This window comes from Zingiber officinale, chromosome 5B (assembly GCF_018446385.1).
Source record: "Zingiber officinale cultivar Zhangliang chromosome 5B, Zo_v1.1, whole genome shotgun sequence".
NCBI lineage: Eukaryota > Viridiplantae > Streptophyta > Magnoliopsida > Zingiberales > Zingiberaceae > Zingiber > Zingiber officinale.
In genome coordinates this window covers 104916840-104928159 of record NC_055995.1, presented here as the reverse complement: position 1 = coordinate 104928159, position 11320 = coordinate 104916840, and the positions used below count along the sequence as shown (strand labels likewise).

Here is an 11320-nt window from a genome sequence, read left to right as displayed (position 1 = left end):
TTCATCACGCTCTCTCCAATCACACTCTTTTTTTTCATTTTTTCTCATCACACTTTCTCTCTCTTCATTCTTTCTTATCACACTTTCTCTCTCATAATACTTTTTTTTTCATCATATTTTTCTCTCACATTCATCTTTCTCTCACATCTAATTTTTTCTCTTATTTTCTTTTAAGGGTAAAAAAGAAAACTTTGATTTATTCCGATAGAAGATATACAACTAACCAAACATTACTTTTAAGAGTGATATCCATGCTCATATCCATTCCCATTTAATAATATAATGATTCTCATTCCGATTCTTATTTCTAGGAAAGAACCAAACGTCCTCTGAAAATTATAAAATAAATATTGGGAAGAAATATCTTATATTATTATGGATGTATTCTAAGATTTTTTTATTTTTTTTAAATTTGTCATACCATAGGGATAAGGTTGAGGCGTGCTCCCTGGCTCAGGTAGAAATCGCTATGACCAAGAAACCCATCCCATTTATGATGAGAGAGGTTTTAAGGTCAAGGTCTAAGTCAACTGTCATTCTGTTGATGTTCTCTAGGCATCCTTGAATAACCTTGATTGACACATGCTCCTCATCCGTCATAATTACTGAGGTCAATTCTCGAAGGATGTCCACCGATAGACGTGCACTCCATTTGTACCTCTGAAACTCATCGGGAGTCGTAGGTATGTTAGAGCAACACATTTTGTTACAACAATACTAAATTGAAGGGCATTTTCAAAACATAGGATAGGGTGCTCTTTTAATTTTATAAAAAAATAGAATATTTTTTTAAATGATAATAAAAATAAGATTTTTTTAAATTTTTTAATTAATAAAAATAAAGAAAAAAGATTTAATCCCTATTTATCTTATAGATATTGTAGCAAACTATTGTTGGCCAATGTGCCATTATACATAATTTTTACAGTAATATTATCTGGCCAACGCAGTATTTATTTTATAGTTATGAAATAATGGAAAAGGATTTACATCCCACTAACCTGGCGATCCGTGGACACGCTTTCCGCCATTCTACATCGTCCGATCGTTCACAGAAAATCTCATCTCAGCCGTTTAGGCTCCCCATTCTGGACCGCCCTCCTATTTATATATATATATATTTTTGAATCTTTCTATTTATTTAATTTTCCAGATCGCTTCAGCCTTCTCTTCACTCACCATGGCGGCCGCCGAAGCTACCGATCCTTCTTCCTACCCCGAGGTACTACTTCGTCTTCCCGATCGATTCCTTCAAAATTTGCATTTGATTCTTAACCTTGTTCTCGTTCTGTGGACCTGCAGCTGATAATGGCGGCGATCAAGTCGCTGGTCGAGGAGGGCAGGATGGACACGAGCGAATCTGCGATCTCCGATCGCATCGAGTCGCAGCACCTGGGCACGCTCCCGGAGTCGCACGCCTCGCTGCTCGCCGAGCACCTCACCTGCTTGACGGATAGCGGCGAGCTGTTTCTCATCGACATGATCAACTACGTGCGGTCGGAGGCGGCGCCCAAGAGGGGCCGTGGCCGTCCGCCGAAGCCCCGCGGTCGGCCGCCCAAGCCGAAGGATCCCGTAGCCGTGGCTGCTTCGGAAGATTCCAGTGCTATTCCACGTCCGAGGGACCGCCCGGCGAAGAAGAAGGCGGCGATTGCCGGGGCCCCTGCTGTGGTGGGCGGAGGTGTGGCGAAGCGAGGTAGAGGTAGGCCTCCGAAGGCGAAGACAGGGACGGCCGATGACGCCTAATCCGGTGAGTTTAACTTCTGATGTTGATTTCCGATGTGGCCTAGCGTTTTCTAAATTAGCTGTTAGGTTTTGTTGGGTATGCTTAACGGTTGGTGATCGGTGTCAGTAACTAATTAACTATGCAACTACTGAATATTAATGTTAATGCTTTTTTTGCTCGTTTGTTTGTCTTTCCATATCCACTTAAAAATCTTGGTTTAATAGGTGATTTCTTCATTTCTTGATCAATGGCTTTTATAGGTTGGATTTATTGGAGATAAGAGGTCTTTTTATGTTTAAAAATATTTTAATGTTTGGTTAAATTTATATATTCGAGTTAAATTGTCTAAGTTAGGTCAATACCATGCATGAATATAGTAGGCTACTTATGATGGAAGGGTTATTTGACAAATGGTGTCCTGGAAACTTTGGTATGATAGAGTGCATTTTGGTTAATAATCTTCTGAGTACTCTAGCGAAGATTTTTGCTTAAGTGGATGAAGAGAAAATGATCGTAAACACTTGAGATATAGAAGACCTTTCCGATATTGTATTTGATTAGTCAAATAATTAGATATCTGAAGTCGATTAAAAAATAAAAAAAATAATCTCAAAATCAATAGATTTAGGAAAAGAAAATAATGAAAATGAAGGAAAGAAATTGAATACAAACAAATAGCAAAATCATCATTCAAACATTGTCAATGAAAAACAAATAGCCAAACAAAAATACAATCAAATGAAACTGGAGCAAAATAAAGAAAAAAAGAAGACATTTTGATAAGAGTGAAAAGGTTAAATAAAATTTAATTGTTGATTTAGTCAACTATCAAATAAATCTTCGACACACAACACAAACGAACTGGAGGAGCAGCTACCGGAAATCACGTTGATACGTGGTCTCTCATTATTCCAGAGTTCATGCAGATCTGTTCGATCCGGGCTACGACCTCCGACATCGACGGGCGGGAGTTGGGATCCTGTGCGCCGCAGTCAACCGCCAGCAGCATCAGCTGCACCATCGGCTCGGCGTCCTGACGGTTCGACAGTTCGACGTCGAACACCTCTGAGCTCCAGTCCACCGCGGGGACAGATCGTACCCACCACAGGAGGTCGACGCCGTCGTCGCCGTGAGGCGTCTGCGTCGGAGATTTGGCCGTGAGCATCTCCATTAGGAGCACGCCGAAACTGTAGACGTCAGCCTTCTGCGAGACCCTGCGCCCGTCGGTGACCTCCGGCGCACGGTAGCCGGCGGCGCGAGGGGAGGGCATTGAAATGGAGCCTAGGCTGCTCAGGCCGCAGTCGGAGACGCAAGCGTCGCATGTTTTGGAGAGGACGATGTTGGAAGACTTGATGTTGCCGTGGGCGGAGTCAGAGCCTTTCATATGGATGAACTCGACGCCGCGGGCTTCGCCCAGCACAATCTCCTGTAGGAAAATAATTCGGACAGCATGGTCATGTTTTATTCTCGTTCATGATTTATTTAATTTTTATTTGATATTAATCTTTCCTATTTTAGTGGGATGAGTCATCCTATTCTTATGGTTAAAACTTATCACTTGAGTTGTATTTAAAGGGGTCGAAACTGTGAAACAAATCAGATCTTAGAATTAAAGTTTCTCCAGTTTCTATTTTTTAGTTATTTGTGCATTGCTTTCCACTTGTGCAGTTTTTCTCCCCTTGCTACTGTGTTTTTTTTTTTTTTTAGTGCTACGTGTGGTGTTTTTTTTTCGTTTTCCTGCATCCTTTGCTATTCATCGATTCTGTGCCAACACTTGGTATCAGAGCGTTGGTAGTATAAGACATTCAAGAATCTACGATTCTATAAAATGTCGAGCATCCCAGTAAAGGAGAACGGCGGAGTGCCATTTCCCTATCCGATGCTAAGTCCTCACAATTACACTGTGTGGGCGATAAAGACAGAGGCGATCCTTGATGCCCAGGGAGTCTGGGAGACGGTGGAGCCAGTGGAAGGAGCCCAGGTGGATGCAAAGAAGGACAAAAAGGCACGCGCATACATCTTTCAGTGTGTCCCCGAAGACATCCTTCTCCAAATTGCAACAAAGAAGACGGCGAAAGATGTCTGGGACAGCCTGAAGACGAGATATCTTGGTAGTGATCGGGTGAAGAAGGCACGTGTACAAACGTTGAAGAGCGAGTTTGACGCCCTCCGGATGAAAGAGACCGAGATGATTGATGAGTTTGCTGGCAAGCTCAGCGCCCTAAGCAGCAAATTCTCCACCCTTGGAGCCACACTTGAAGATTCCTCATTGGTAAAAAAATTGCTCGATTCTGTCCCTGATAAATTCTTCCCTATTGTTGCCGGCATTGAGCAGTTCTACGACCTTGAGTCTATACCATTTGAGGAGGCTATAGGGCGAGTGAAGGCGTACGAGGAACGAACGCTTCGATTACGCAGCAACACCAACGGCACTGAAGGAGAGCTCCTACTTACTCATGCCGAATGGCAAATGCGACAAAAGGGGAGTAGCGTGGACACTTTGTCAGGAGGCAAGGAACGTGGGTCCAACAGCTCTAATCGTGGCAAAGGGCGTGGGCGTGGGCGAGGGCGCGGTCGTGGTCGTGGTACACAGCGTCAAGATAGTGCAGGAGGCACTAGCGGCAACAACAGTGGCACTCATGACAAGAGACACATAAAATGCTTCAATTGTGAGAAAATGGGGCATTATGCGTCTGAATGCTACAGCAAGCGTCGTGGAGATGAGGCTCACCTCACTTGCGCCACCGATGAAGAGCCAGCACTAATGATGACCATGTTCCACGAAGAATCTCAGCGGTAGGATACCATTCTGCTCAGTGAAGAGAGGTTGCTACCGGAGGTGTACCGGGGCGTCAAGAAAGGTGAAGACAAAGACGTTTGGTACCTTGACAATGGTGCCAGCAATCACATGACTGGACATCGTGAGAAGTTTCAAGAACTAGATGAAACTATCACCGGGAGGGTGAGGTTTGGCGATGGATCAACCATTGAGATCATGGGCAAGGGGACGGCTGTGTTCGAATGCAAGAACGGCGATCAGAAGACCCTCCACGAGGTATACTACATTCCGAAACTTTGTAGTAATATCATAAGCCTTGGTCAGTTGACAGAAGCTGAGAACGAGGTGCACATGGAAGGAGATACCATGAAGGTGATTGATAGGAGCGGGAAGCTCTTGATGCTGGTAAAGCGAACGCAAAATCGCTTGTACAAGATAACCTTGAAGACATTCAAACAAGTCTGCCTCCAAGCAAGTCTAGAAGACCCCACCTGGTTATGGCATGCAAAGCTCGGACATGTAAACTTTCATGACTTGAAGCTGTTGGGGGAGAAGAAATTGGCGGTTGGTGTGCCACTATTGTCCCAGACGAACAAGCTTTGCGAGGTGTGTGTGATCTCCAAACATGCAAGATCGTCATTCCCGCACCAAGCAAACTTTAGAGCGACGAAGTCGTTGGAACTTCTCTATGCTGATATCTGCGGGCCAATTTCACCAAGTACACTTGCTGGTAACAAGTATTTCTTTTTGATTGTTGATGATTGCACAAGGTGGATGTGGGTATTTGTCTTGACAGCAAAGAAAGATGCATTCCAAACATTCAAGAAGTTCAAGTCCGTGACGGAGAACACAACTGAGTACAAGATCAAGACACTTCGGACAGACCGTGGCGGTGAGTTTCTATCCACGGAGTTCACTCGATTCTGTGAAAATGAAGGAATTGAGAGGCACCTTTCGGCTCCCTACACACCCCAACAGAATGGCGTTGTGGAGCGTCGTAACCGCACAGTGATGGCTATGGCAAGATCTCTCCTCAAGGGTACACATATGCCGGCAAGGTTCTGGGGAGAGGCGGTTAGGCATGCTGTCTATCTGCTAAACCGTCTCCCAACTAAAGCGCTAGGAGAACGTACTCCATTTGAAGCTTGGATGGGGAGAAAGCCACATCTTGCCCACTTGAAGGTGTTTGGTTGTATTGCCTATGCAAAAAATACAACCCCTCACCTTAAGAAACTTGACGACAGAAGCTCACCTATGGTATACTTAGGAGTCGAAGAAGGCTGCAAAGCTCATCGTCTATTTGATCCAAGGCATAACAAGCTACAAGTAAGTAGAGATGTAATATTTCAAGAAAATAGTGAATGGACATGGAACGCAGGTGCTGATAAAGAAGACTTACCTGAGTTTGTGGTGGTGAATGCATTCAACACCGACGAGGTGATTGTTACTGCAGACATTGAGGCAGCGGCGGAAGATGTCACACCATCATCAAGTCTAGCTACCCCATCTTCGACAAGAGCATCAAGTCCGTCTACACCATCATCGAGCACCCAAGCAACTACCTCACCCGAGTCTCATGAAGGGCCAGTCCGTTATAGGTCCATTGCCGATATCTATGCCAACACTGAGGAAATAATTGGTATCGATGAAGAGGAGAATGAGGTAATGCTGATGATGTCAGAAGAGCCGACCTGTTACCAAGAAGCTGCAACCGAGGCTTGCTGGTACGAAGCAATGGAGGAAGAACTGAAGACTATTGAGATGAACAAGACCTGGACCCTAACTGAGCTCCCATTAGGCCACAAACCTATCGGCCTAAAATGGGTGTTCAAACTGAAGAAAGATTCAGCTGGAAAAGTGGTCAAGCATAAAGTAAGATTAGTTGCTAAAGGCTATGTGCAAAAACAAGGCATCGACTTTGAAGAGGTATTCGCACCTGTCGCTAGACTTGATACTATTCGAGTCATTCTTGCACTTGCAGCAAATCAAGGCTGGGAGGTACACCATCTAGACGTGAAGTCGGCATTTCTGAACGGAGAGCTGGAAGAAGAAATATATGTCACTCAATCAGAAGGGTTTGAAATACAAAATCAGAAACACAAGGTGTACAGGTTATCCAAGGCCCTCTATGGACTGCGGCAGGCTCCACGAGCTTGGAACATGCGGCTGAACAGGAGTCTGAAAGAGCTCGGCTTCAAAAAATGCAATCAAGAACATGCAGTATATACAAGAGGTAAAAGAGAAGCTAGTATACTTGTTGGAGTGTATGTTGACGATCTCATCGTGACAGGAAGGAGCACAGAAAGAATAAACAAGTTCAAACAACAAATGATGACAGAATTTGAGATGAGTGATTTGGGTCTTCTCTCCTACTACTTAGGAATTGAAGTGGAACAACAGAAGAGCCGAATTTTACTTAGACAATCAGCCTATGCTAAGAAAATTCTATCTCAATTTCAGATGGCAGACTGTAATGCCACAAAGCAGTTGATGGAACCCAAGACACCACTGCATAAAGACCTGGAAGGGACTCCAATTGATGCCACGGAGTACAGGCGCATCATTGGCTGTCTAAGATATCTATTACACACCTGGCCAGACCTATCATATTCTGTCGGCATGGCGAGCAGATACATGGAAAAGCCTACAAGCATGCATCATAAGGTGGTCAAACAGATCCTCAGGTATTTGAAAGGTACAATCTATTTTGGACTTGCTTACACAAAGGGACCCCAGGAAATTAGTATATTCGGCTACTCTGACAGCGATTTAGCCGGCGATCTCGACGGGAGGAAAAGCACAAGTGGAATGACTTTCTATTTTAATGAAAGTTTGGTGTCCTGGAATTCACAGAAATAGAAGACAGTGGCGTTTTCATCTTGTGAGGCAGAATTCATGGCAGCCACAACTGCGGCCTGCCATGCTTTGTGGTTGAGGAGTCTTACTAGCGAATTAACCGGTGAAAAGTCAAAGCCGGTAACGTTGTTTGTTGACAACAAATCTGCTATAGCACTCATGAAGAATCCAGTATTCCATGGTCGAAGCAAGCATATAGATACAAGATTTCATTTTATCAGAGAATATGTTGAGAATGGACAGATTGTGGTTGAGTTCATTAATATTGGAGACCAGCGAGCTGATGTATTGACTAAAGCACTGCCAGGAGTGAAGTTAGCTGTCATGCGACAACTACTCGGTGTTCGTGATTTAGAGCCATGTCAGAATTAGGGGGAGTAAATGTAGGAAAATAATTCGGACAGCATGGCCACGTTTTATTTTCGTTCATGATTTATTTAATTTTTATTTGATATTAATCTTTCCTATTTTAGTGGGATGAGTCATCCTATTCTTATGGTTAAAACTTATCACTTGAGTTGTATTTAAAGGGGTCGAAACTGTGAAACAAATCAGATCTTAGAATTAAAGTTTCTCCAGTTTCTATTTTTTAGTTATTTGTGCATTGCTTTCCACCTGTGCAGTTTTTCTCTCTTTATTACTGTGTTTTTTTTTTTTTAGTGCTACGTGTGGTGTTTTTTTTTCCTTTTCCTGCATCCTTTGCTATTCATCGATTCTGTGCCAACATCTCCAACCGTGTCTCCCAATCCAACGGAGTGCGACCAGATGCTTTGTTTCCTGCCACCGCAGAAGTTAGTACCCAGGCTTGGCATCTCTTCAAACACCTAATGGACGGAAAAGAGAGCTCACCGTGGAGGAGGCCGGAGAGGCTTCCGTTGGGTACGACTTCGTAGACCAAGAGCTTCTCGTCTTTGCTGTAGTAGTAGGCCTGGAGGGCGACCAAGTTGGGGTGGTCCATGGCGCCGATGGCATCCATTCTCTCGCTGAACTCCTTTTCTGGGAGATTGACGTCCCTGAGACGCTTCACCGCCACCGCCGTCCCCATCTCCAGCATCGCCTTGTACGTCGTGCCAGTCGTTCCCTTCCCAAGTACCTCCGCCGTCGCCCGAAGCAAGTCCTCCAAGTCGTAGATTCTTTGGACCTTCCCGGTGAAGACCAGCTTCTGGCCTACCCCATCCACCCCAATCGACACTGGAAAGGGCACGACAGCCACGGACGGCAGCTCCGCCTTCTTGTTTTGCGCGTCTCGCTTACCCCTCTGCCCCATCTCCGCCTCTGGTTTCAATTTCCGTAGCTCCTTTGACTTTCCCTCGCCCTCTTCACGGACCCGGAACCAGAGGACCATGAGGAGCAGGAGGATCAAGAAGCCTACGGACGCTCCAATCGCGATCCCAGCGATTTCACCTGGGGAGAGATTCTTTCTCTCTATGGGTCTTATGGAATTTCGGGTAGAACCCAACGGTGACAACGCCGCCGGCATGGAGTTCTCGCTAGGGCAGGCGGCAAGCGGTCCTCCGCAAAGGGAGTTACCGACGAAGGAGCTAGCCGGCATTCTGCGGAGGCTCGACGGGATTTGCCCCTTGAGATAGTTAAATGACACATTGAACTTGAAGAGATTAGTGAGCCGGAGATCAGGGATTTCGCCAGACAGCCGGTTGCGGTCAAGCAGCAGCGCATATATACTGATGAGATTGTTGAAATCCTGCGGTATTAAACCATGGAATAAATTACCCTCTAGGTTAAGGCGGACGAGCTGACGAAGAGCGAAGATGGAAGGAGGGATCTCGCCAGAGAAGCGGTTGTTCTGGACATGAAGCAACTGGAGTCCGGCGAGGGCGGTGAAGTCCTGCGGGAGAGTTCCGAAGAGAAGGTTGTAACGGAGGCTGAGGGCTGTGAGAGCGGTGAGATTACCGACTGTGCCGGGCGGGATTCGACCGACGAGGTCAGCGCCGGGGAGGCGTAGCTCGGTGACGCGGCTATCGGAACAGGTGACCCCGTCCCAGGAACACGGCGAGGGGTCGGAAGTGTTCCAACGGAGAGTGGCACCTCTGACGGCGGCACGGAAGGCGAGGAGAGCAGCACGGTCGGAAGCGAGATCGGTCGGCGCCGAGCCGCCGAACAACGAGAACGAAAAGAAGAGGAAGAAAAGAGGCGAGCTCATCGACAGACGAAGAGGCGCCATTGGTGCGTGAAGAATGATATGGATCCATGGAGGAGAGATGTAGTAGTCGCCGGCGCCGTCGTCGTCTTCGTCGCCAACACCTCAAACGAGGAGGCGCCTTTCCTTTTGGTTTTGGTAGGATGGTTCTGGAAGAAGCGGAGGCGTTGAGGCCGCCATGTTCTGTTAATTTGTTTTCGTAATGAAATAATTTAAAAAATAGAAATCGCATTATTTAAAGTCTAAAGAAAATTGATTTAATCTTTGAAATAATAGTTTATCAGCATTTTGTTGGCGGGAAACAGAAACCTTGATCCTTGGTGACGATGACATGTCAGTGAGCAGACCGGTTGGTGAGGTGAGCCTCTGTAAAATCACTCCGAAGACGGGCGTGAGCAGGTGGGACCTGCTCCACATTAATATAAATAACACTTGCTAATATAAATTTCCGACTTCTCTCCTAAATAGGACTCAAAAAAGCTCATTTATATTTATTTAATAGTAAAAAAATATTATTAAATAATTAAATTTAAATAATAATAAACTTGATTCTTTATTGTCTATCAGTAAAATTAATGCACGATTAATAAATACAATTAGTTATTAATTTAAATAAAATTTGATTATAAATTTATTTCTTAATATTTTTGTTTAAATACATACAATTTATTGATTTTTATGATTTAAAATTATACATAATGGGTTAAAAATAGAAAAAGAATATAAATTTCTTAAATTAGATAATCATTTAACTAATTTATATGGATAATAATATTGTTAATTGAGCTGATAAAAAATTGAAGCTGGGATCTAGTTCAATAAGATTTTTAATGAATAAATTTGAACATCGTCAATGGCTTGGCTTGCTTTGTTTATACTCTTATGATAGATTAAGTCTTCATTTGGTGGACTTAATTACATGCTATCCTTAATTAAGGATTAAACTTGATGAAGTGATCTAATGTATCATTAATTACATGTTTAAGTTATGTGATGTGTACTATATGTATACAACCTATTAGCTCGATTTGTCAATATTTATGAACCATTAACAGGTTATGAGCTCAATAATCAGAGGCGGATCTAGCAGGGGCGGTGCCCCCCCCCCCCCCTTGCGAGTGGAACGGAAAAAAAAATTGGGGGCAGTAAAAAACTCTGCACTTTGTAATCGCCGGAGAGAAAAAAAAAATTAGTAGTTGCCGGAGAAAATAAAACGAAGAAAGTTTCATTTTTTTTAACTTTGAACCAAGTTTACATATATAAATTAAGTTTATTTTTTTTTCTCTCTCCTTTTTTTACTTTCCGCCGCTCATGGAGAAAACGTCTTGTCCTTTGTTTTTTTTTTCTGCTGACCAAAGTGAAGATGTGAGCTCGTGAAGCCACCTTTCTGTCGCTGTGCTGTCGCCCACCTCCTGCCGAGTGCTGACCAATGGCTCTTGCCTGACAATAGGATCTTCGGCTAAACCGCCGCCCGACGCAAGGGAGTCAGCGAACAGAAATTGTCTGCTACAACCCAATAAGCTATTGTGCCATCGCCGCTTCCTAGCTGCTACTGATCCTGGAGCTCCCTGCCAGCCACACATGCAACCACAGGTTCAGCCTTTCAGGTAAGTGGGTTTTATTTTATTTTATTTTATGATTATTTACTAATTACAATATATGATTTATTAATAATTATTGACTTATACAATTAACAATTGAGAATTTTAATTGTTTAAATTTTTTAATTTTCGTTTGTTTGTATATTTGATTGTTGGATAATTAAAAAAATTTAAATTTTATATATTTGATTGTTGGATAATTT

The 11320-nt window shown here is 43.8% G+C and overlaps 2 protein-coding genes across 4 annotated transcripts; one reads left to right on the top strand and one right to left on the bottom strand.

Moving 5' to 3' along the window:
- Positions 1-1139: 1139 nt before the first annotated feature.
- LOC121985261 (HMG-Y-related protein A-like) lies at positions 1140-3315 on the top strand. 3 transcript variants are annotated; one of them, XM_042538597.1, is made up of 3 exons: positions 1140-1222; positions 1303-1747; positions 2650-3315. In XM_042538597.1, exons 1-2 carry the CDS (start codon positions 1181-1183, stop codon positions 1741-1743), a joined length of 483 nt encoding a protein of 160 aa, XP_042394531.1. In that variant the 5' UTR covers positions 1140-1180; the 3' UTR covers positions 1744-1747; positions 2650-3315. The 3 variants fall into 3 exon arrangements, with proteins under 3 accessions (XP_042394531.1, XP_042394532.1, XP_042394530.1); XM_042538598.1 differs by having other exon boundaries at positions 2639-3315; XM_042538596.1 differs by lacking the exon at positions 2650-3315 and having other exon boundaries at positions 1303-1901.
- Positions 2607-9567, bottom strand: LOC121986890 (probable inactive receptor kinase RLK902). Its single transcript, XM_042540818.1, has 4 exons — positions 8208-9567; positions 8093-8135; positions 6287-6290; positions 2607-3149 (listed from the first exon to the last, which is right to left on the bottom strand). The coding sequence occupies exons 1-4, from the start codon at positions 9538-9540 to the stop codon at positions 2607-2609; spliced, it is 1923 nt and encodes a 640-aa protein (XP_042396752.1). The 5' UTR covers positions 9541-9567.
- Between the last annotated feature and the right edge of the window lie 1753 nt (positions 9568-11320).